Genomic DNA, 25,582 nt, shown 5'->3' with positions numbered 1-25,582 from the left:
AGAATATATATTTAAATATAAAATATATATATTAAAAGTTAGTTAAATAATATATATATTTATATACAAATATATAATAAATAATTTAATAATTAATTTTTTATATATATAATATTTTTTATAAAAATTATTATTATGTTATATATATATATCTGTTTCTATTGTGAAAATCTTTTGGATTTACTACTGATTAAATAGCCCGACTCATTTTTACTCCGATAAATAACTAGTGCTAATAATAGAAAGTGTAAAAATACGTATTCATTATAATCGAATAATCAAGTAATAAATACTTTTTTAGTAATTAATTAATCACTTATGGTTAGCATAATTAGTTGTGGCCTAGCCTAACCACTAAGCTGAATCCTATGCTTCTTGTTCTTGTTGCATCCAAATTCTGTTATAACTTATAAGAGTTATTATTTTATTATTATTATCATTATTATTATTTTGCTTTGCACCTTAAAAGTCTGTTCATTTTTTTTTTTTATTCAGTGTAGAAAGAGTTTGAAGAGAGAGAAAATAAGTCTCATTGCTTCCCGCGTTTTCCATCTTCTCCAATACCACTTTCTTTCTTTTCTTTTTTTTTTTTTTTTTTAAATTATGCGTGCAAGCGATTCTCTTATACTCTCATCAAAACCCTACCTTCCCACATTTCTTGGTCCCCATAACACCTTTTGTTGTTTCTTTAAGCTTCTGCATTCACTTCCCAACCTCACATTTTCTTTAAATTTTTTTGCTTTTTTAATTTCCTCTTTCATCTTTCTTTTTCAAGAAGGAAATAAAAACACACAGAAACCGAAAAAAAAAAACACCATTTTAGTTTTCTCTCAGCTCAATATCAATTTGCCTTAGCTTGTCCTTGTCTGGGGTTTCGTAATCTTCTTCAATCGCTTTCAAAGGTTTGAACTTTTCTAAATTTCTCTATTTGGGTCTGTTTGATCAAGCATGTTTTTTAAGCTTTTTGAGGTGACTAGTTAGTTAGGTACGGTTTCTGATCATCATAGATTCAATTACTTTAGATAGAGATAGCAATCATTGCTTTGTTGAAGTAGTTTTGGTTTAACTGTTTGTTGGATCTCTCAAATTCTCAGAAAGTTGCACTAAGAATAATCTCATATATATGTGTTTACTTTTTCAATTATCAACTTTGATATGACAAAAGGAATTACTTTGTGGAACTATAGGACTTCTTTTTTTTTTTTTTTTCTTCTGATAAAGGGGATTTGAATTTAATTGGTTCTTATCTCTATTGTTATCATTGTTTAGATCATTTTTCAATTGAAGCAATGGGAAGCCATATGAGCAAGAAGATCCCTGAAACATCATCAACTGTTAACATCAGTACCGATATGCACTATCGAACTGAATTGAGTTCCTATGAGGTTGCTTGCAAGCTTGATGCTGATTTGCAGTCATTCGACAACATCCTTCAAGCTCGAACGAATCAGGTCATCAATACTCTCGCAACTGGCGTTGAAGTTCGAGCTCTTTCGTTCGATTCGCTCAAACAAGTCACAGAATGTCTTCTGGAGATGAATCAGGAAGTTGTGAAGGTAATCTTGGACTGCAAGAAAGATATATGGAAGAGCCAAGAATTGTTTGAGCTTGTTGAGGAGTACTTTGAGAATAGTTTGCAGACTTTGGATTTCTGCACTGCATTGGAGAAGTGTCTGAAGAGAGCAAGGGATAGCCAATTGCTTATCCTTGTGGCCCTTCAGCAGTTTGAGGAGGAAACAGAATCCGGGGATAACCGGTACACGAGGACTTTGCAGGAGCTGAAGAATTTCAAAGCAGCTGGTGACCCTTTCACTGAAGAATTCTTCCAAATCTTTCAATCTGTTTACAAGCAGCAGATACTAATGCTTGAGAAGTTGCAATTCAGGAAGAACAAGCTTGATAAGAAGCTGAAATACATCCATTCTTGGAGGAAGGTGTCTTGTCTGATATTTGTGGCTACATTTGCTACTGTCTTGATCTGCTCAGTCGTGGCAGCGGCCATTGCTGCTCCTCCGGTTGCGGCCGCAGTGGCTGCTGCTACCTCTATCCCAATTGGTTCAATGGGGAAGTGGATTGACTCCCTTTGGAGGAACTATGAGAATGCATTGAAAGGGCAGAAGGAAGTGATTAGCTCGATGCAGGCCGGTACCTATGTTGCTATAAAGGATTTGGACAACATCCGGATTCTCATTGACCGGCTTGAAATTGAGATCGAATCTCTATTGCACAATGTGGATTTTGCCATAGAAGAAGAAGCCGTGAAGGTTGCCATAGTGGAGATCAAGAAGAAGCTGGGAGTGTTCATGAAGAATGTTGAAGATTTAGGAGTTCAAGCCGATATGTGTAGCCGTGACATTAGGAGAGCAAGAACTGTGGTTCTGCAAAGAATCATAAAGCATCCAAACAACTGAAGAACAATCTCTTAATTATACCTCGCCAATCAAGTAACTGATACAGTTTGTTGGAGATTACATTATGTGTTCCTTATGTTAGTTTCTTGATCTTTAGTCATCTTGGATCCAAGAACATTTGGATTCATGTTAAAGCTAATAATTGGACTATACTATGTTGTTCATTCTGCTTGTCTAGGCAGCTGAAATTTTTTATTCTTTTCATACAATAGTGTACCAGCAATGTAAATATTTTTTTTTTGTTTCATGATTTCATTCTTTTTTATTAAAATCTTGTTTCTTTCAACCAATTACTTGCATGCTAATCATATAAAAATTTATCTATACATCACCTCCACATTAAATTAAACTTACAAATACGGTACACATGTACTTGTATATTAATGAATGTAGAATTAAATTGAGCTAGACAAATATAGAAACAGAGGTACATAAGGTAGAAATATTTGGTATTAGATCATATCTGCATTAATTAGTGCCAAATATGGATAAACTTGGCATGCAAGAAAGCATTGAAAGAAGAAGCAAATCTTAAACAAATACAGGTATGTTATGACTTTGTTGTCCTGTGTAAGACTTAACAAAGTGGAGAAAAAGAAGTTACACGGAACTTGGAAGATTGATAATGAAGATAGTTAACAGATGGCAAATTAGGTAGGTGTCACTAATCTTGATAGGAGAAGAGTCACGTTCTATTATCTGTATCACTTTTGGTTTATCTAAGAGAATATTATTAATCACTTCTTTTCTCTTTTCCTTTTTTATAAGAATCCTACAATTCATTGCCTTATATGTTGCTTGGAAAATTTGAGTTTGCCTCATAGGCATTAGCCTCTTAAATCAAAATTAGTGAAACTCAAATTTATTGCAAAAGTGTATTTAAATATGAAATGTTACATGTTTTATATCCAAGTAACCATATCTGCAAATACAAACTATATGGTCTTTGTGACATAAAAAACATTGTTGCTAAACACATGAATCCTAAAGAAGTTTTAAGAATCATAATAGGTATATGAGGCAAAACTTGGTTGATCTATCACCATTTTTGTCATATTAATCTGAACGGGTTTTCATACAAATAGAATTGCATGCAGCAACAAATCCATGCTCTAAGGGTGACACTTAGATCTCATCTTCAGAAAGCTGAGAATCGGTTGAGGCCGAATATTGAAAGATGTTGCCGGAATCAAATAAGCGCAGACTAAAGACACATAGAGTTTGAACCAGACACAGGAGAAAGTGTAGTATATGCATGTGCCGGTCACCATAATAACTGTGATACAATTCAGAAAGCTTTTTGCAGTAGGCAAGTCCAATTCGGTTGCTTGATCAGGAAACTGACCTTGAGATTGAAAATTCGCAAGCAGATGGTCCTTTACTTTGAATCTATCTACCAACCACATGGAAATTTCCTGTTCAGATTCCGGTATGCAATCAAGGGGAAATCGGCGGATGTGCATATGAACTTCTGAAGGTTCCACCCCAAAGACATTGTCCAAGAAAGTTGGGCACCGGTATTTGTAGCCAATGGTCACGTCATAAACTGAAAAATGGAAGTTAAGGGGAAACAAAATTTAAAGTAGTGGCAGTATCGAATGACCGAAATTATGAACTATGGTATTTTATATATGATTATTAAAGTAGAAAAAGAACCAGTTAGTCATAGAGGATGTAATAAGATATCAAGAACCAGCTACAAGCTTAAGCTATGTACTTTATCAAGAACTAAAGAACGTCGAAAATAAAGGGCGATAGGACAACCTGCAGTCAGAGAACCTCTCAACTCTCGCAAGCAGGTGCAGAAGCCCTTTGTCTTTGGAAGTAAAACATTTTTCAGAATCGGTAACCCATGTTCTGCAGCATACTTTTGACTCCGAATACACTTCTGCTCACTACAAGAGAAAAGATTTGAGAGAATAAATGTGGAGAAAGTTATAAATGTTCTACAAACTGGTGATGGCTTATTGATGTTTCAAGACAGAAAAAAGAGATTGGGGGGGGGGGGGGAGGAATTACAATTCTATGATGCAATAGACTTGGCACTTTACTTTCTCCCCCATTCTCATGATGATCATAAACAAAGATATGTATCAAAGTTACCCCAGCATAGCAGTAACAAAGTTAAAAACTATTGAGAAGTATGGAGCTTACGTAAAATCGGTGCCTTCTGGGAAAAGAGCAAGCCAAAGAGGATCTTGAGGATCCTTGAATGTTGAAAGCATATGGCGCAAGGTTGATTCATCGGCCTCCCACTTCCTTTCCACCGGAATGAACTCTAATATGTGAAATGCCCAACCAAAAACCGGAAGTTTCATCAAGCTGCTCTTAAGTATATATCTTATGTATCCGACACATCCTTTCCGCAACGCAAGGTCCCATAAATACATCCAGTCAACCTCGGTTCTATGATTTGCAATCAGCAAGATTCTTTCTCTAGAAGGAACAATATCTCCAGAAAACACAACTTTAGTCTTGTTGATCTTTTCAAACAGAAAAGGCCACAAAGCTAACCAAGCACCAAAGAAAAAGGAAGTTGCTCTTCTGCTGTATTTCATGCTAAAAAGTCGAACTATAACAGCACCATTGAAGCCAAAGAAGACTAACATTACAAATGCTGTTGAAAACAGCACCAACAAACAGATCAGGCCCCTTAAAACCCTCAATGGAGCTAAAGCATGATGCTTTTCGTCGAAATCTGCACCTACAGATTTAAGAACTGCCATATGCCTATCAACGACAAACCACAGACTTAAGTAAAATAGCTGCACTGCCTCTTCAAGATTTACCTCCTCAACAAAATTGGCCTATAAACAAATTTTGATATCTACTAGTCTACACACAGAGTTTCCTTTTTCTGATCCCGACAAAAAAAGAGGCATACTCTGCTAGCTGTGATTTGCTGTTTAGATTACTCAACAAGAGAATGATCTTTTAAGAATTTCGGCCACAGAATGAATGAATGCACCTAGGATAAAGTTGAGGATGCCATATCTTTTACCTTGAAGGAAGACAAGAATTGAGCAATGTCAAGTATAAGGAGATAAAAGTGGAGAACAAAATACACTTCTATTAAACAAAATCTTAAACATTCTAAACAAGTATTATGACAAATTAATGAAGACATATAAACAGCTGAAAGTGCATCGTTGCTTATGAAGGCTACACCTCAATAATTTAAGTCCAATAGTAAACAAACTCACTCTTAAGAAAATCAATCTTTCCTTGTGTAAAATCAAGTCAAGTAACAGCTAATAAAAAACACATCACTTGACCATAAAAATAAAATCACCAGCTCCTTCAATCACAGTCATGTCTAACATCAGCTAGAGAAAGATAAATAACATGCCTAAAACATATGAAATGCAACGCATTCAGCATTCTGGAATATTGATTCTAAGCATGAAAAAAAAAAAAAAAAAAAACAAGAAAACATGATCACTTATGAAGCTGATTACCTGAAGAGAACCTAGTATACAAAACAAAGCCACATTTCGCAAATGGCAAGGGTTTTTCCTTCTATTCACAAAATGATTCAAACCCCACTATTCAACAGGCTTTAAAGTAATGGAAAGCATAGATCTTTATCAGAAAACATGCTTAAAGTACTGAAAAAATGAAAAACAAAAAAACAAAAAAGCAATATAATTTCTTACAATGTTGGGATAATACAACATAACCACCAAGGAATTTTTTTACCATGATAGACTGATAAACAATGAGGTTGAGTCTCATGTTTTTCTGTTTCTTTTCACACTCACCTTTCATCAATCATGTGATGGGCATTGAGATCAACAAGAAATGACAAACTGGGAAAGTGAGTTTGTAAGAAAAAAGTGATTTTTTTTTTCTTTTTGTTTTTTGGTTTGGAGTTGAGGAACAGTTAGATTAGATAGAAGGAGTTAGAGGTGAGGTGTAGATTCTGGTGATGGTTCTGTTTGTGAAGCAACAATAATAGCAACCTTTCTCTGTCAATTACTACTACTACAGTCTACAGTTCCTAAAGAACTGAACAGAAACAAAGAGAGTAGAGAGTGTGGTGTGTAATAGCTAGAAAGCACGTATGACTATGAGAGAGAGAGAGAGAGTGAGAAAGAGAGAGAAGAAAGAAAAGGCTGCAAAACGTGGAAAACTACGAAGCATGCCACCTTGTCTTTTTTATAGTTGTGGTGTTTATTTATTGTTTAAGTCTAAGTTTTGTTCCAATTTCCAAAGGAAAGTGCTATTTCCCAAACCTTGTTGAAATGACAAAAATCTTAAGGTTGTGTTAATTAATGTATGATTTGCTTAATTATTTGTTGAATGTGGCGTTAAGTTACTGAAAAGTGATCAAATGTGTGTGTCGGTTCAACATAGACTGGCCTGGTCCCACTTTGTTTTCCATATTTTTTTTCTCAGAAGAAATAAAATTTACTGATTTAGAAAATGTGAATTATGTTTAAAGGAGATTATTATAGATATTAAAATAATTATTTATTTATTTTTATTTGTTAAATATGTAAAAAATGATAAAAAAAATTAGTTAAAAAAAAAGTAGTTATAATTTAACTAAAAAATCTTAAAATAAAAAATTTAATATATAGATATAGATATTTGATATCTGATATCGTGACAGAAAAAGAAATATATTAAGAAAAAAGACCTTGTTGGTGTTACATAGTTTTGTTGTGTTCACGAGTTGCATGTGAAACATTTTCAAATTTCTTTAGGTTTAAACTTTATAATAGCATCTGAAGTTATATATTTTGAGATTCTTTTTAGCTAATTGGGGGCATTATACTTTGGGACTTAGGAATTAGGACCTATAGTTAATACAATATAAAACAATGATTGATTTATTTTTGGTATACTATGATGAATGATTTTAAATGCTTGTAAAATAAGTTACTGCCTGAGATTATATACCTGAGAACATGTGTAATTTCAAAATTGTATTTATTATAAAAAAATATAGCTGAGATTGTTTTTATTTTATGGATAAATAAGTCGAATAATTTTAGTGTGTATTTTTTTTATTATTCACAGTATTTTTTAATTTGATAGGTCAAGACTAATCCGTTACTATTTATTATTACTATTTATAACTAGGTGAAACCTCATGCTTTTTTTTTTTTGGACCTGTGACCTCATGCTTTAAAAGTTATTTTTTTGAACTAAAAGCAAAATAGTTGGGCCTATCTCTAAGTTCCTTGGGCCTTTCTTAAAGATTATAGGCCCATTGAAAGCACTTGCTGGTTTTTTTTTTTTTTTGGTGACTACTTGCTGGTTGACCAAACATATTGCCTCCCCAGTTGACCAACAAAATAGTGAAAATACACTGAAAATAGTAGACAAATAATAATAAAGAAAATAGCGATAATCAGATTAGATATAAGCAACCTACTAATTTTCTTAATTTAATAATTAATACATAATGCATGTTGAAGGTTTTTTTTTTTTAATTTTAATATTATTATGATGAATGATGATTAACAATTAACCTAAGTGACCATTTCTACAAAATTATTGATAGTTGTTTTTATTTAAAAAAAGATTATTTATAAAAATATTTATTTTTCTAACTAAATTTTATTTAATTAAAGTTTTGTTTAGAGTAGAAGTGTTGAAGAAGCAAAGGAAGGAACTTTGGTACTCTCTCACACTCTAACTCTGCTGTGAACTCCTTCAGCTGGGTTTTACGTTCTTCTTCTCAGTTCATAACAACATTAATGGAGATCGATTTCAATGAGTATCAGTTGCGCTGTGAACTCCGTGGCCACGAAGATGACGTAACATTCAAATCTCTCTCTTTTTTTCGATTTTTTATTTGTTTGTTTTCGATTTTTGAATTGATCGGTTGAATTGAACTGAATAATCGATTTAGGTTCGTGGAATATGCGTGTGCGGCAACGAGCGCATAGCGACGTCGTCGAGGGACAAAACCGTTAGGCTTTGGTCTCAGGACCCTTCTGAGAAACGCAAGTTCGTGTCTTCGAAGATTCTTTTGGGTCACACCAGCTTCGTTGGACCAATTGCATGGATTCCTCCCAACGACGAGTTCACAGAAGGTGGGGTTGTGTCAGGTGGAATGGACACACTCGTTTTGGTTTGGGACTTGAAGAGTGGTGAGAAGGTTCAAACCCTCAAAGGCCATTCTTTGCAGGTCACTAGCATTACATTGGATAATGGGGATATTGTTTCATCTTCTGTTGATTGGTAGGGTTCATTGACTTTGAAATTATTTTCGATTCGGCTATGTTGTTATTCAGTTTGATTGGTTTCCTTGTTTGGAAACTTGAACGGGGATGATCAAATATAGAGATATCTATGTGTTGAATTTAACTGTAATCACTTCTTCCCCAAGTATGTCTTCACTGTTCAGGAATATTGAATTTGAGATCAGCAATGTTGTTAGAGTCTAATAATTGGTTGTGATTCAGTTTGCCTGGTTTCTTGGTGGATAATTTGAATGTGAATAAGTATATTGAAGATGCTCTGCATTGCAGTACGTTTGTTTCTTCTGGAGTAGCTTCGTAGGGTTTAGGGTTTACTTGATTTTAGTATTGCTCTTGGACACCAATGATAATCTTTTGTGAAGCTTTAGCTTTCAACCATCTAAGTTATTACAATTTTGATCCATGGTTTTCAAACTGTTGTTTTAGTTTATTTGATACCTTTTTCTAGGTGCTACCTGTGTTTGTGTTTATATTTTGTTTGTTTTTGTTCTTTTAGCGTATCCTATTCCTAGCTCTATTATGTTTATTGACTTTCCGAATTATTATGCAGTACCTTGAGACGGTGGAGAAATGGACAATCTGTAGAGACATGGGAGGCTCACAAGGCACCTATCCAAGCTGTTATAAAGTTACCTTCAGGCGAGCTTGTTACAGGTACTGTCACTCATGCATTTTGCTCTCCAAAAATCTCTTCATATCTTTTTGATCTGTAGTCAACTAGTCATTCTATTCTATGAAATTGTTTATAATTGCTGTTCCTCAGAGCAATCATGAAATCCCATATCGTTAACTGAAGGTAAAAACTTTATTCTTGTAAACAATATTGAAATGGCATTATAGTAAGTTAAGTTATTTAACTTATCTTCTGACATGTTCTAGGTTCAAGTGACACAACTTTGAAGCTTTGGAGAGGAAAAACTTGTTTACATACTTTCAATGGACATGCAGGTTTGCTTTTCATCATCTTTAGACACATTTTAATGTTTATGTTGTCACTGTATAATATTGATTTTGTAAGTTTTTCTTATGCATTTCCTTGGGTGGTGAGGACTGATTGAATTAGGTTAGTTCTTGATTAACAATTGAAAAAAGGCCAAAGTGACCTTGCAATTATATTACCTTGAGAACATGTTTTTTATGCTACTTTGTGTTGTTATGGGGTGCTCTTATTTATTTTGTTGTTTCATGGTAAATCCTGACGTCTTCTGAGGAGTGTGCAGATACGGTTAGAGGATTGGCTGTGATGGCTGGCCTTGGGGTCCTATCCTCATCACATGATGGGTGGGGGTTTATTTCTGAACACACTTTTAAATCTAATCAATACTGTATTCCTGCTTTGCATCAGAATAATATACTCTGTTTCACTTGCTTCTATTGGTACAGTTCTCTGAGATTATGGGCAGTAAGTGGTCAAGTGTTAATGGAGATGGTTGGCCATACTGCAATTGTTTATTCAGTTGATTCACATGCATCTGGACTTATCGTCAGTGGTAGTGAAGACCGATTTGCAAAAATATGGAAAGGTGATTACATGTTTCCTACTTATTGGTGTGTCACTGGAATATTTTCTGGAATATTGTCAGTGGTTCAGCAATGATGCTCAATATCGTCTAGTGTGTGTTTAATGAGCTACAGAATTAACATTGGTAGTCTATCTCCACAAAGTTTATTGGGGAGGAGTTCTGTCTCTCACTCTCCCCCTTTATGTCTTGCATTTTTCCATATGTTAGCAAGCAAATTTAGGAAACTGGTTCATGTTTGTCTTTGTCTGATTAGTTCAGCATTCACATTAAGCTTTATTATATTGGCTTATGCTAATTAATTTCTATTCTTTTTACAGAATGTGTAAAATATTTATTTATTTATGTATTTATTTATTTCATTGCTTATGTAACTTGTGTTGGAAATTTTTTCCTTCATAATTTTCAGATGGAGTTTGTGTTCAGAGCATAGAGCATCCTGGTTGTGTTTGGGATGCAAAGTTCATGGAAAATGGGGATATTGTGACAGCGTGTTCGGATGGAGTTGTACGCATTTGGACAGTTCATCCAGATAATATTGCTGACCAGCTTGAGCGTGATTTATACGCTTCTGAACTTTCTCAATACAAGACTAGTAGGTATAGTCAATTAGTCATGCACCTGCTGTTTCAAAATGTTGTTTCTCCTTTTCTGTCTGTCCATATTGAAATTTTCTTAACCATCAGTTCAACTCTGAAATAGATGGTTGATTTGACCTTGCCACCACCTTGTTGTTTTCTTCTTTTTTTTTATTCGAATTGTGTCATGCTTGGATTAATTATATATTGCTATCATACGTGATTGAGGACTAGCATTTTCTTTTAACTTTTGTAGAAAAAGGGTTGGTGGATTGAAATTGGAAGAGTTACCCGGCTTGGAGGCACTGAAGATCCCAGGTCTGGTTTATCTGTTTCCTTTTCAGTTTTCATTTAGCCAAAGCTTTTGTCCCCCACCCATGTTATTTGTTTCTTCTTTTGATCATGATTTCTCTTTTAATAATCTTCCGGTTATGCACAGGTACTAGTGATGGCCAGACAAAAGTAGTCAGAGAGGGGGATAATGGGGTGGCATATGCATGGAACATGCCAGAACAGAAGTGGGATAAAGTAATTCCCCTTCTTGATTCTTTTGAGTTTTTGACTATATTGGTGATAAGAACTTCAAATCAACAAATATGTGTTCTATTGTTTATATCTTATTTAACCTGTCTAATGCTTCAGCCTCAGTCACTTGCCAACCTGTCTGACACGGTTATTTTTTATTAACAATTTATGTTTTCCTAAAGATTGGTGAAGTTGTTGATGGACCGGAGGAATCAGGTCGCGCTTTCCACGATGGTGTTCAGTATGACTATGGTCAGTTTCCTGTGGTTCCCTTGCACAGTTTATTGGCTTTATCTTCTTCAGACTCCTTTCTTATAAATTTTTACTTCTGCGGTTCAGTATTTGATGTCGACATTGGAGATGGTATGCCTATCCGCAAGTTGCCATACAATCGATCAGGTACACACTTCAACCACAAGGCTTTTGCTGAGGTGGTGTCATTTTATATTCTTGAGGAAACAATCTTTGCATTACTCTTTTGTGCTGCAGCAAGAGATGTAACTCTACTGCTTGGGTCTAAGCAACTTTTGATAAAGAATCTCCCTTTTGGATGTGTAGCAAATTTTTCGGAGCCAGTAGAAGCATATTATTAAAGTATTTAACTAAATAGTTTCTGTGTAGTTTTAGATATACCATATAATTGCCATTCCAAGTATGTATATTAGTGGATTTATTTATTCATATTCCATTTGAATGTAAGCATTCTCATTTTGCTTATGCTCGGAACAATGAATTCATTGTACTTTCAAGGCAGTAGAAAGTGTCAATCAACTCAAATATTCTCCCTATCATTATATGCAATAATCAACGGAAGAGACGAAAAAATTTCATGTAGTTGCCAGAACTTGGGAGTGATTAATTAGGTTTCTAAGGCTTCTCATTGATGTAATGATCCAGAAATTCTTTTCAGCTACTTTTTTGCACATTTTCTTCCTTTTGTTTTCTTGTCTCTTGCTATTGTTTGTCTTATATAACACAACTTGGATGTAGAACATCAATTTTTTTTCCTATTTTAAGTAACCTTTGAGTCATACTTTGAATAGCTTCATGTTTTGCTTGCTCAAAATAGTTTATTCTTGTCAATTAATAAGCAAGTTGTACAACATCTACAGATAATCCCTATGATGTTGCTGACAAATGGCTACTCAAAGAGAACCTTCCTCTTTCCTTCCGTGAACAAATTGTACAGTTCATACTTCAAAATACCGGACAAAAGGATGTTACCTTTGATGCTTCATTTCGTGATCCTTACACTGGTGGTAAGTATAATTATGTCTTTGCTCAACTTTAAAAGAATGATGGTAATCAATGAGGTCAAATATATTTGTTATTCTTCTATTTTTTGCTTGATTGTTTTTTCCTTGTTTTTCAGCCAATGCTTATGTACCAGGACAACCTTCACGAACATCTGGTGAAAATCCAGCTTTCTTTGTCCTGCTTTAGTTCCATCCATGCTGCATTATGTGCTTGTGTGTGTCAGTCTCCATTAAAACAATTGTTATTTTTTAATTACAGATGCTTCTGCAAAACCTACTTTCAAGCATATTCCTAAGGTATACTTTCAGATTAACATTTGGCATGTATATCAACAATTTTAAAAATGAGATTGTAATTTGTCTAGAGGCTAAGACTATGGTCTCAATACCCATGCTTTAAGAGAAAAGTTGATTTGTTCACTAATGTGCTACAATAGCAAGAAAGGACTCTTGGCACATGTTACTTGGTTTATTTCACATGCAAACGGACTCTTGGTACATGTTCAAGAAAATTGCCTGATTAGTTTCTGTACATTTTTTTTTCAAAAAGAGAGGATTGAATAAGTGTTGAAACCTGTCTTATTGTTCTGATAATGGAACTTCATACTTTTCTTTCCCTCTTCAAGTTAATTTTATAATGTGAGCTAATGTTCAGCACTTAATTCTATTGCCAGAAAGGGATGCTTGGTTTTGATACAGCTCAGTTTGATGGGATCCTCAAAAAGATAACTGAATTCAACAGTGCTTTACAATCTGACCAGGTATGCTACATAATTCTAAAATTATCCCCAAGTTGTTAATATCTTGCATATGTTATTTGAAGCCATCGGAATATTTTGTGTAGAAAACCATACAGAAATGCTTTATCTGTGGTAATTTTTTACTTCAATATACCTGTTCATCAATGTAAAAATACAGGTTGAGTTTCAATGTAAAAATAACTTTTGATTTTGGACTGGGGAACTACATGTTATCATTCTCTTTTTATACAGCAGACAACATTGACCTGCTGCTTCCCTCCTTTGAAAAACAATTGCTTTGCATACGAATAATATAGTTCTATGTCTTAGCAAGCTTGCTTCCATGTTCAGTGTGACAGTGTCATTAATTTTCTTGATTTTGTTATGGTTCTTTATTAATTGAAATAATGAATTTCCTGAGTAACTTGGTTGTGTTGTGAATCTCATAGGAAAAGCAGAACTTGTCTTTGACTGAACTCGATGTTTCCAGACTGGGTGCCATTGTGAAAATTCTGAAAGATACTTCACATTATCATTCTAGTAAATTTGCGGATGCTGATATATCCTTGTTGCTGAACTTGCTTCGGTCATGGCCAATTTCAATGATATTTCCTGGTTAGTTGTTGAACCAAAACCGTTGGAGAAATTTGTTCATTGTACGCTCATTTCTTAATCAATCAACTTATCAGATTTTGGAACTTGGATTTGCTTACTTTTTCATATTGTGCTTGATCTCTGCAGTCATTGATCTTGTAAGGATGATAGTTCTTCATCCAGATGGGGCTACTATGCTTCACAAGCATTTTCAAGCTGAAAATGGTATCAAGATTACCATCATTTTGTTTTCTGACTTCAAATTATGAATTTATTATATCATCAATTCAAGTTCCATCTTAACTTTGTCAAATATGCATAAATACTGAAGCCCCATTTAACTTTGGCCACCTACACTTTTGGTTGAGGTTCATTTGCTCATTGATTATCTGTTCTTTAATATTCAGATATATTAATGGAAGTGATTAAAAAGGTCACTTCAAATTCATCAATTCCTGCAAATCTGTTGACCAGCATTCGTACTGTTACTAATCTTTTCAAGAATTCATGCTACTATGGCTGGTTGCAGAAACATCGCAGTGAGGTTAGCTGATAGCATCTTTCTTGTTTTAATATTTTTGTCAAGAAAGAGGTGCATATAAATTATAGTAATGACTTCGCTGATTAATGCAGAGCTATCCATTACCCTACTTGTATTAATAATTTAATATGAGCATCTATACATATGCCATTTGTGACAAGGCCTTTTAATTTGCTCAACTGCTACATTTTTTAGTTTATTGTATTTTTTACCTGGGCCAATTTAGTGCAATTTTTGGTGAAGATTTTCTGTCCTAAAAGAGCTACCATGTAATTTGTCCATCTTTTTTTTCTGTTCTAGTGATCTTGGCCATTTATTTGTGCTAATTCTAACTTTGTGAGTTGCAGGTTCTTGATGCTTTCTCGAGTTGTAGTTCATCTCCTAACAAAAACTTGCAGTTGTCCTATTCTACCTTGATACTCAAGTAAGTCTTTGGTTGATTACTTGAGTTATGTTGGTTCACAGTGTTTGAGGGATAAACTGATACAGATGAGTTATGGGTTTGGTCTTTTAGTAGCTCGCATAATTTCGCTAGTGGATCTCATGCCTGTATTTATGTATGTACAATTCATTTATTTAGATTTTGAAGCCCTCTTTTATGTTGTTGCTTTCTGGTTGATTACTCAAAAATGGAATAAATAAGTTCCAGAGGGAAACTCTCGAAACCTTGGATTCTCCTCCATGTTCAAACCTACTTATTTGAGTTATTGCCATTATTCTGCTGCATAAGCATAGATACTTTAGCTGCGGACCTTCACATATTAAGATTTAAGATCTTAGTTATAATTCAGTATTTCCGTTATTTCAATTATTTGCTTTCAGAAGTGCAAAAGTAAGGTTCCACAAAGTAAGCTTGCAATACCTTTTACTTCTCATGTAATCCTTGCAGTTATGCTGTTCTGTTAATTGAATCGAAAGATCAAGAAGGTCAATATCAAGTCTTATCAGCAGCACTTGAGGTATGATGTACTTCATATATTCACTCAATCACTCTTTACACCCATGTAATGGAGAGCTTCTAAACTGCAAAGCTTCTCTATACTTGAAATAATAAATGAGGAGCTGCATAGTATTTTACGTTTCCACTTTATTTGAAATATCAAAGTTGCTCAATTTTTTATGTCATCATTTCTTCATTTTTATATTATGCATTTTCTGCTGCAGATTGCCGAGGAAGGAAATGTAGAAGTTGATTCCAAATTCCGTGCTTTAGTTGCTGTTGGATCACTGGTAATTTTAAATGTCTCATCTTGTGCTTTGATGTTATCATGCTCCATGAATCACTTCACTCATTTTTTCGTTCGATAAATCCTCTTCGAACAGATGCTTGAAGGTCTTGTTAAAAAGGCAGCGCTGGACTTCGATGTATTGAGCATTGCAAAAGCAGCAAAGGCTTCTAAGGAAGCCAAGCTTGCTGAAATTGGATCCGACATCGAGCTAGTAGCAAAGCAGAGTTGAATTTGCCACCTGGGTGACTAATCTCTTCAATTCCTCCGGTTAGAAATGAAGGTAAAAAATGGGACATTATCTTACTGCTATGCTACATCTCATTAGTCATCAAACAAATTTTGCTTCTGAACATCTGCCATTTTGTGGTCACTGTTAGAGCATATTTTGTTGCTCGCCCCGGATCGTTGTTCCCTCCGCTAATTACTTGCGTTCTGCAGGACTTTCTTTTTGCTGTTAAAGGAGGTGTCTCAGCAAGCAACATGGTTTCTTAGAGCTCAACACGGACATCATTCTTTTCAAAAACTGCGAGCTGTTGTTAGGGAGATTCATTGAGTCGGGGGATATTGCATTCACAGTGACAGTCAAATAGGAAGTGATACAATTACAGATTCCTCTTCCCCTTTTGAGACAATTACAGCTTAACTGATGTCTTGTTAGCACATGAAAAGTTCTCAGAAACGTTGTGTAAAGCAATCCAATCATATGATTAATCGTACTTTATGACAAGGGAATTTGTGAAATTTACTTAACAGGACCATTCTTATTTGTCCAAAAATACAACAATTTCACCAAATTTCCAATCTTTCGAACTGTTATTAGTACTTACTGGTATTCTTATATCTTAATAAAGATCACTGGCAAATACTAATACCTCATTAAAAGTCCAATATAACCATGGCGATGATTTCCTCATGACTTATGTAGTAGGGTCTTTTAATCCATTTGCATAATAATGCATCAAGCTATTACTGTTTACTACTCTAGCACACTGCAGTATTAAGTATTATCAAAAAGAAAATAGATCATCTAAATTATTAGTAAAATATTCTTATAGGACCTGTCAATCGTTGTGATATGATTAAGTGGATTTTTCCATTTTATCTCCAAAGGGACTATTTAATTAAGAGTAATTCTAATTTGTTTTTAAGGTATTTTTTAATCCGACAAGTCAACAATTAACCAATTAATCGATACTTGATTAAGCGACCAACCCAAATTGGTTAGTAATTCTACTTAAATTAACTACTTGAGTCCAAATATAGCACTCTAGTACCCATTGAAAAAAAAAAAAAAGAAAAGAACAGAAATCATATAATAATATCTGATAATAATAATAAAATATCTATATTTTGGATAAAGTAACCGCCGTGGTCGTTATTATGGCCTCAAATTGAGTACAGAAACCTGAAACAAACCGCGAGTGTCTCCGAAGTGTTGATCGATGAAGACACTCAGTCCCTTAAACTCCTCGAATCCATGTCTCCTCAAGACCCATTTCCTCAAAGTTCCCATCTTTAACCCCATTTTCAAGTTCAAGCCATTGCCACACAACACCCACCATGCAAGGATAGCCAAAGTTCCCTCATTTACCATAAACTCTAAGCTAAAAAGCTCTCAGGATATCAATAACAAAGGGAAGAAGAGCGTTTCCCAGAAGATTGTGCTATCAGAAACTTCGCCTCCTCCACTTGCAGTTGATAAAGATGACATCAATGGTGGCAGTGGCAATGAGAGTGTCCCAGTTAGCTCAAAGAAAAAAGGAGGGGTTTCTGGGTTGGCCAAGAAGTTGAGCAAAAAGGTGTTGCAGATTCTCTCTAATTTGTCTTTGGCTATTGGAGAAATGTTCACCATTGCAGCTTTAATGGCTTTAGGTATATATGTTTGTGTTGTTCAGCTTTATTTTACTTCTATGTGTCTCAATTAAGCTGTTCTTTATTATTTTTTTTCCACTCTATAGTTTTGAAATTCTATATTGTCTTAGGAGCTTGCTGGCATTTTAATTTCCCAAATGCAACTTCAGAAGTATTTATCATGTCGATTGTGCTTGCTTCCTTTTCTTGTTATTTAGAACATGCTCCACCCACCCCACAATATATGTAACTTTGGAAATTCGATCATTCAGTTACAACCCCACTAAATTTTCATAGTGACAGATATTATTGAAAGGAGAGACTAGATACTGTTCCACAGTTTCCTGAAGTTTGATGATGAACTTAGTATGACTAGAGATGCTATTTGAGTTACTATACAACCATTTGAATGTTATTGTGGCTGCAAATTTTGCTTTAATATGATTTAAATTGACTAAATGTTGGAGCTTTCTATGATAGGAACTGTTATTGAACAAGGTGAGGCCCCTGATTTTTACTTCAAAAATTACCCTGAAGATCATCCTGTGTTGGGTTTTTTTACTTGGAGATGGGTTCTCACCCTTGGCTTTGATCACATGTTTACATCCCCTGTATTCATTGGAATGTTGGCTCTCCTTGGTGCATCTCTGATGGCCTGCACTTACACGACACAGATTCCGCTCGTCAAGGTTTCGAGAAGGTTCGGTTTGGACATTTTCTGTATTCATAATCTCTCATTTAGAAAATTTATTGATCACTTTTCGGGCTAAATTGTGTTGTAGATGGGCATTTTTGCATTCTGCTGAGACTATTCGTAAGCAAGAATTTTCAGATACGTTGACAAGAGCATCAATTGAAGATGTTGGTACTCTATTAATGGGAGCTGGATATGAGGTCACTAATACTTCAAATGCTTGACAATGACTTTCTTTCTTTTTTCTTCATATCCTTAAGAATCTGTGTAGTCTTAATTGCTTGTATAGTTGTATTTAGTTTATTTATTAGCTAACAAGGAGCTTGAGTGTAATCTTTTGTGCTGAAGAAGTGTGGTTTTTTTATTGTAGGTATTCTTGAAAGGACCATGTTTATATGCTTTTCAAGGGCTTGCCGGTCGGCTGGCCCCTATAGGAGTCCATATATCACTGCTGCTGATAATGGTTGGAGGAACTCTAAGTGCTGCTGGGAGCTTCAAAGGTTCAGTCACGGTGCCGCAAGGGCTGAATTTTGTTGTAGGAGATGTTCTTGGTCCTACTGGTTTTCTGTCCACTCCCACTGAAGCTTTTAATACAGAGATTCATGTCAACAGATTTTACATGGATTATTTTGAAAGTGGAGAGGTAAATGTTGATTTCTGTTTTCTGTGAGGTTTTAGAGAATGTACTTGCAACTGATTCAGCATTGAATTCATGGAACTTCAATCCGAAGAGATGAAAGTATAAAATTTTACAGTTTTGAGTTCTATCAACATTGCTTCTCTGATCTATGATTTACTTTTTGGTTTTCGTTACAGGTTTCGCAGTTCCACACTGATCTTTCCCTCCTTGACATGGATGGGAAAGAAGTAATGAGAAAAACAATTAGTGTAAATGATCCTTTAAGATATGGTGGCATCACTATATATCAGACAGATTGGAGTATTTCAGCACTTCAAATTCTTAAGGACAATGAAGGACCTTATAACTTGGCTATGGCCCCTCTACAGATCAATGGGGACAAGAAACTTTTTGGAACTTTCCTACCTGTTGGAGATATCAACTCTCCTGATGTTAAGGGAATGTAAGTATTTTGAAACTTAACCGTGATGCTAAAGTATAATGGAAACTCTAAGAATTGTGCTTATTAGGAAAGTATTCCTCTTAGGATATTCTAAAAATAGTTAGTAACAAATTTCAAAGAATCAGATACTTGTATCATTCTTATTTACTCTCTTGTGCCAAATTTTAGATCTATGCTTGCGCGTGATCTGCAGTCAATTGTCCTTTATGATAAGGAAGGGAAATTTGCAGGAGTTAGAAGGCCTAATTCAAAGCTCCCAATCAATATTGATGGCTCAGAAATTGTGATTCTTGATGCAATAGGGAGCAGTGGCTTGGACTTGAAGGTATCATATCAACTTAAACTCGTTAATCATTCACTTACTTCTTCTTTAGCTGCTATTAATTGATTTTATCATTGTCAATTTGTTGATGCAGACTGACCCGGGAGTTCCAACTGTTTATGCTGGATTTGGTGCTCTCATGCTCACTACTTGCATTAGCTACTTATCTCATTCACAGGTGAGATTCTGCTGAATAATACCTTACATAATGCATCATTATACAAAGCATATTTTAGTACCATGGCTTTAGAAAGCAATTTCTTTATTTTATGGCTTTTTTCTTGGGTTAGTTGCACTTTACTCTTGAAATATATGCTGTGCACTTTAACCTCTATATTTTCAAATGTTCATTTTACGGTGGCCATGGTAGCTATGAAACTTTGGTAACATTTAAAAAGTGTAACTAAAATTAAAGTCACACTTTTTTACTATTTGTCAACACCTTTTAATTTTAAAAAGTTGACCTAATTAAAAAATATTGGCAGTGTTTTATAATCACTGCAAGTACCATAATAAAATTCATCATTTTGAAAATGAGTTTAATTTTGATACACTGTTAGTGTAAAATTTTATGCGGTCGTCCAATCACATCCGTTTTTTGGTTAACCATTCACGCTGTCAATGTGAAAGATAGTTATTTTTGCTGAGGTGGAGTTATGTAAATGCACCTGCAAAACTGTTTTATACTAATGTCTAATAGTGCATCAAAATTAAATTCTTTGAAAATTCTTAAATCAATATTTTGAACATTTTCAAATGTGTGAATCATCCTTATCTCTTATTTGAAAAATGATTAGGAGTCTGAACTTATCCTCTTAATTTCTAAAGAAAGAAAGTTTTGTATTTTTTTTATCTTTTTGATATTTTAAAAGAATACATATATATTTGAATTCTTATTCATTTAAGTATTAGAGGAAGAATTAGGCCTTCTAATGATTACTCTTTAGGAAAATTAAGTGAAGGCAGGTCATGCAAAGTTAGAAAACTCCAAGAGATCAATGTACATATTTTTTTCAAAAAATTAAAAAATAAAAAGGAACAAAAGTACACATAGACATGGTGTAAAGATGAAGAGAGTTTATGTGCATAATAATATAAATATATCATCCCAGAAAATTCCTTACAAAAGAATGGACTGCCGTGCCGTCTAATACTCTTAATGTTATTTTTTATTTCTTATTTTTTTTGAAAAAAGGAGTAATGCTAAGCAGTCAGAAACGCAGAATATATTGTCAAGATAGTTGTTTTGAATATGCCTATTAACTAGTGTTGTGTTTGATTAAGTCAATAATGCTAAGAAGTCACTGGTCAGAACTTTCAACTCAGAATCATTTATCAAAATTTTTATTAGAATTTCCCGAGGTATAAGAGTGACGGTTGAATAAGTCAATGGTCAGAAAACCATGCTAGAAATAAAATATTATGTCAATAACATAAAAATTGGTAATATTGAACAACTAAGACGATATAAATGACTGAAAAAACAAAGATCTTTGACCAAAAAATTAACAAATTACTTTCTTGTAGCTTTATCACATGCAATATGAAACTGATTATTTTTATTTATTGGTCAAATTCAAAGATATGGGCCATACAAGATGGAACAAGTGTGATTATTGGAGGGAAGACTAATAGAGCAAAGATGGAGTTCCCTGAAGAGATGAACCGTTTGCTTGATAAGGTTCCTGAAATAGTTGAATCTTCTTCATCTCAGCAAGTTGACACCATTACTAGTGGCTAGCTTATACCTTTTGAGACTCTTCAATTTGGATAAGTGCCACATTATGTAGCAATGCAATAGTAGTATTTTTGACATACAAATACAGGTAAGACTTCATCAAAATTCAACAAGGTTCCCAGCATGTGCCAAGGATTTGAGATTTGACCAAAGTGAATCAAGAAAATTGTCAAAGTTCTTCAGAGTTGACATTATCTAGCTATAATCAGTTCATTACATGTACATTTCCTGCAATTTTTTATGTTAATATAAATCCAAATGTTAATATCTACCCTTTATCTTAGCCAATCATTCAATTTAGAGAAAATTACACTGTTTTCTCAAGATTATGTAATATTATACTTTACACACTTTATTTTGTTATATTTATACTAAGATCTCTTTTTGTGATATTAACAATAAAGATTAGTGTCATATCTCACTAAAGATACAGCAATATCAAGTGTAATATCATTTTACTTAATGAGAAATACTTAGTGTTAAGTGTTTGAGATCAGTGTCATTTATTGCTCTTATTAAGTTATTTGAGCATATCAGAAGTGTGATTCTTCCACAATGTAGAGGTTGCAACTTCATGAAAATATGAATCAGTAACTTTTATTTCTTATCTGTATCAAGATATTCCGGTTTTCAAATACATTTTCATCTTGTTGCCAAAATTTTACAAATGTAACACTAATTGTCAGCAATAACTAGCACTGATATCACAACAGGCAACACACAAGAACTCGAGTTATTCTTCATATATAAATAAATTTTACAATACATGGGACTTTGATAGATTCTGTAATTCATGTCCCTGGTTTCACTTGTACATCAAATAGTGTATGCATCCAGGCCTACTCTAAGCGAGTTGCATTGCTTCTTCCCGTTTCAAGTCAAACACCTTGACAAGCACATCTTCCACAACCTATTTGATATACAAAAGAAATTAAAAAAAAAAATGGTAAGAATAGAGTAGTATGGTATAAGTTTGATCAATTTATAGAGTAAATCCTAATCTCATCCCTGACCAAACAAATTTGCCCTCCTAATAGTGCCGGACAACAAATTTGATCGGAACGCCTTTGACTTCCGTGTGTTTGCCGGGGATTTACTCATTTACAGGCAAGGCAAGAGAAATTACCTTGTCTGGTGTGGATGCACCAGATGTAACACCAATCGTTATTGGACCCTTCGGCAGAAAGTTTTCTTTCTCCACCAGTTCACCATGCTGATAGACAAAATAAATAAATTACTACTACTGGTAAAGGGTGAAAGAGATCAGTTGATAAGGCATCAATTTCAATATCCATTCTTACCATCAACTTGTGTGCTATCTTGTTTCCTGGACCAATTCTTTGCTCACTGTCGATCCAGTAAGAAGGAATTCCGCGTTCCTCAGCAATCTCTTGCAAGTGTGATGTGTTGCTTGAGTTCCACCCACCAACGACTAGCATAAGATCCATATCTTGTTCCACCAGCTTATACATAGCATCTTGTCGCTCCTGAAAGAGAATTCGGTTTAGCTGTTGAGTTGAATAAATACATATACACTAGCCAGTGCTCTGGCATAGACAAGTTATATATACAACAATCTATAACTGGCTTAAAACTGTGATATCCCTTCTTTTCTGTGGGAATACATGGTAATCAGATTTTAACTATTCCTAAAAAAAAGGGGGCAAGAAATCTAATTGGCAGAAAAAGACCACCTGAGTGGCATCACAAATAGTGTTGAAGCTCATGAAGTGCTCATTGATGTTTTCTACACCAAATTTTTGCATCATAGTTCTCTCCACTAGTTTCCCTGCAAAACAATCAGTAAAATAATTATGGCAAGGCTCGTAATCTCTGAAGAAATAGCATGAGAAGGAAAGGGAAAAAGAAAACTAACCTATCTCTTCGGTCTCTCCCTTGAGCATTGTAGTCTGATTTGCAATGCCGACTTGTTCAAGGTCCTTGTCTGGATCAAAGCCCTCGGAAATGGCATATTTAAATTTCTGGGAAACAAATGAAACAAAAATTAACCATGACATGGAATGAAGACCAGGATTTCTAAACAATATTAAGCACATGACAGGAAAATATACCTCTAAAAATGCTTCTCTGGTTGAGCTGGATCCATTTAACTTACCACCAAGAATATAGTCACAAACATACTCTGCCTGGAAGAGGTTAACAAACATGCAAAATTAAAAAAAATTTCTATCACCCAAGGCAAGACCTTCAAACACACACAAACACTGGGTATTATGAGCAACTTAGTGCAAACCTCTTTCATATTCTTCACAATAATGTACTTTCCAGCGAAAGATGCAGTTGCTACAGTTTCCTCATGCGCATATTTACCATGGATTATTGAGGTATAATCCTTTTTCTTGTGCTTTTCAACAGAAGTCCACACCTACAAACAATTATTTCATAAATACTCTTAACTCTCAGTATCTGGTGACAGAAGATGAATGTAAACCAGCACAATAGAAGGTCATGTTTTTGAAGAAATACCTTTGAAACCCATGGGCAAGTTGTATCAACAATTTGAACATTTTTCTCACTCAAAGTCAACATCTCATCCACTGCTGCTCCAAAAGCAGGCAATATGACTACATCACCCTTGTTAACAACCTCAAATTGTTTTTCTCCTTCCACAATAGGAATATCCTGCACCTTCATCTCTTGTAATCTCTGCATTAACAACTTACCAAGTTAAGCATTCAACATTAAAAAGGGCGATTCGCACACAAAAACTTCATGTTTACAAAGAAAATCAACCACATCGAGAAAATATTTTAGGCAACCGACAATTTCTTATAACTTCATGCACTTTATGGTATAACTAGAAAGCACCGAGTTAAAAATAATCTGAGATCACTGATGGTGATAGACAAATAGAGAATATCAAGAGACCTGATTAACAGTTGGGTTGTGGATGATCTCATTGGTAAGCCATATATTCTCAGTAGGAAACTGCTTTCTCGCCTCGTATGCGATTTGAACAGCCCTCTCAACTCCCCAGCAGAAGCCATAGGCTTCGGCCAGCCTCACTGTGACAGAACCCCATGTATACTCATAACCATTTTCCTTCAAAGTCTTAATTATGTCACCTGAAATTCCAAAAACATGACACACACAAAGTCACTACATAAACACAGAACAAGGTAACATAACATCAATAACAAAGAACACCACGCTGCATGTCCGAATTCTCAGAGAACTAGCTACTCTGGATGATCAAAGAAAAGTCCCAACAAAAACTAAAGCATAAAGCATATCCAAATAAGCTCAACATCAATCTTCAAGAAAATCAGTTAAAATCTGACACATGCAGTTATTCAAAAGTTAAAAAAGTAACAAACTTCTTCATTACTTCGTAGCAAAAACAACAGAAAAACCCAACTCAGCTATAATCATTTCTATTTTCGTCTGAGAAGAAAATTTAAGTAATAACAAACTTTTTTTTTTCTATGGTAAAGAAGCTCAACTCTAATTCTCAACTCAGTTCCGAATAAATAGATTAAAAAAAAAAAAACTTTTTTTCCAAAATAGTACTTTTATGCAAAAATAGTAATGAAATTGATCCGGGAACTAAACTTTGACCAAAACCAAAGACATGGCCAGTTTATAAAAAAGTAAACTTTTGAGTTCAGAATTCGAAAACAAGAAAAAAAAAATAAATAAAGATTTAAATTTGCATGAAGAAGAATACTTGTGTATTCACGATTCATGAGCTTGAGGGTCTCTTCCTTGTGACCAAACCCTCTGCGATTATAATTCTTGCTACGAGTCAAATTATGCCTGAAGACCTTGGCATCGAAGTCCTCGGAGTTGTCAACGGCGACGGAGGACTCGCCGGAGCTGCATCGGACGGAGAGAGAGTGAGGCTTCCGGCATCGGAGCCTGGCGAAGGTCTCCGGCAAGGCAAGGTCGGTGCGAGTTGTGGGGAGACGACAACAGAGGTGCGCAGAAACAGCCATGGCAATTTCACAAATTTCAGAAACACGAAGATGATAAGTCTTTGTTTCAATTCAATGCTCTCTTCTCTCTCTCTCTTCTTCGTTTTCTTCTGACTCGGCTTTCAATGTGGGTTCTCTTATTATGGAGTTAATGGCTGCTAACTCTTACTTCAACCTTCTTAATTTATTATAGAATTTTGCTGTACATTAAACATACGATAAAAAAATATTTTATAAAAATTATTATAAAAGTTAATTTTTTTTATTTTTAATGTATTAAATACACTAAAAATATTAAAAAGTTTCTATTATATTATGAGTTTTGTTAATTTATGTCTTAAGAATATATGT

General features: G+C 34.5%; 5 protein-coding genes across 6 annotated transcripts; 3 read left to right on the top strand and 2 right to left on the bottom strand.

Annotated features, from left to right (window-relative positions):
* Positions 1-552: 552 nt before the first annotated feature.
* Positions 553-2,658, top strand: LOC112736852 (UPF0496 protein At4g34320). Its single transcript, XM_025786495.3, has 2 exons — positions 553-902; positions 1,270-2,658. Exon 2 carries the CDS (start codon positions 1,290-1,292, stop codon positions 2,409-2,411), a length of 1,122 nt encoding a protein of 373 aa, XP_025642280.1. The 5' UTR covers positions 553-902; positions 1,270-1,289; the 3' UTR covers positions 2,412-2,658.
* Positions 2,659-3,257: 599 nt separating this feature from the next.
* LOC112736851 (probable 1-acyl-sn-glycerol-3-phosphate acyltransferase 5) lies at positions 3,258-6,545 on the bottom strand. 2 transcript variants are annotated; one of them, XM_025786492.3, is made up of 4 exons: positions 6,068-6,545; positions 4,566-5,412; positions 4,176-4,306; positions 3,258-3,957 (listed from the first exon to the last, which is right to left on the bottom strand). In XM_025786492.3, the coding sequence occupies exons 2-4, from the start codon at positions 5,135-5,137 to the stop codon at positions 3,524-3,526; spliced, it is 1,137 nt and encodes a 378-aa protein (XP_025642277.1). In that variant the 5' UTR covers positions 5,138-5,412; positions 6,068-6,545; the 3' UTR covers positions 3,258-3,523. The 2 variants fall into 2 exon arrangements, with proteins under 2 accessions (XP_025642277.1, XP_025642276.1); XM_025786491.2 differs by having other exon boundaries at positions 6,173-6,543.
* A 1,441-nt stretch (positions 6,546-7,986) lies between these two features.
* On the top strand, positions 7,987-16,403 carry LOC112736850 (uncharacterized). The gene is made up of 23 exons (XM_025786490.3): positions 7,987-8,179; positions 8,275-8,606; positions 9,177-9,280; positions 9,506-9,574; positions 9,847-9,907; positions 10,010-10,149; positions 10,556-10,745; positions 10,981-11,042; positions 11,164-11,252; positions 11,432-11,501; positions 11,589-11,648; positions 12,362-12,508; positions 12,622-12,660; positions 12,765-12,802; positions 13,180-13,266; positions 13,695-13,860; positions 13,987-14,064; positions 14,247-14,383; positions 14,728-14,804; positions 15,270-15,339; positions 15,545-15,610; positions 15,704-15,889; positions 16,048-16,403. The coding sequence occupies exons 1-22, from the start codon at positions 8,120-8,122 to the stop codon at positions 15,836-15,838; spliced, it is 2,277 nt and encodes a 758-aa protein (XP_025642275.1). The 5' UTR covers positions 7,987-8,119; the 3' UTR covers positions 15,839-15,889; positions 16,048-16,403.
* Positions 16,404-16,862: 459 nt separating this feature from the next.
* LOC112736847 (cytochrome c biogenesis protein CCS1, chloroplastic) lies at positions 16,863-21,699 on the top strand. Its single transcript, XM_025786488.3, has 8 exons — positions 16,863-17,481; positions 17,941-18,160; positions 18,243-18,354; positions 18,525-18,797; positions 18,971-19,236; positions 19,405-19,561; positions 19,653-19,736; positions 21,141-21,699. Exons 1-8 carry the CDS (start codon positions 17,052-17,054, stop codon positions 21,297-21,299), a joined length of 1,701 nt encoding a protein of 566 aa, XP_025642273.1. The 5' UTR covers positions 16,863-17,051; the 3' UTR covers positions 21,300-21,699.
* A 168-nt stretch (positions 21,700-21,867) lies between these two features.
* Positions 21,868-25,437, bottom strand: LOC112736848 (4-hydroxy-3-methylbut-2-enyl diphosphate reductase, chloroplastic). The gene is made up of 10 exons (XM_025786489.2): positions 24,985-25,437; positions 24,186-24,382; positions 23,784-23,963; positions 23,551-23,682; positions 23,369-23,443; positions 23,173-23,278; positions 22,991-23,085; positions 22,598-22,783; positions 22,423-22,509; positions 21,868-22,206 (listed from the first exon to the last, which is right to left on the bottom strand). Exons 1-10 carry the CDS (start codon positions 25,250-25,252, stop codon positions 22,141-22,143), a joined length of 1,392 nt encoding a protein of 463 aa, XP_025642274.1. The 5' UTR covers positions 25,253-25,437; the 3' UTR covers positions 21,868-22,140.
* Between the last annotated feature and the right edge of the window lie 145 nt (positions 25,438-25,582).

The sequence above is a fragment of the Arachis hypogaea genome, chromosome 13, assembly GCF_003086295.3.
Source record: "Arachis hypogaea cultivar Tifrunner chromosome 13, arahy.Tifrunner.gnm2.J5K5, whole genome shotgun sequence".
NCBI lineage: Eukaryota > Viridiplantae > Streptophyta > Magnoliopsida > Fabales > Fabaceae > Arachis > Arachis hypogaea.
The sequence above is the reverse complement of the archived record's forward strand: the minus strand, read 5'-3'. Positions and strand labels throughout refer to the sequence as shown.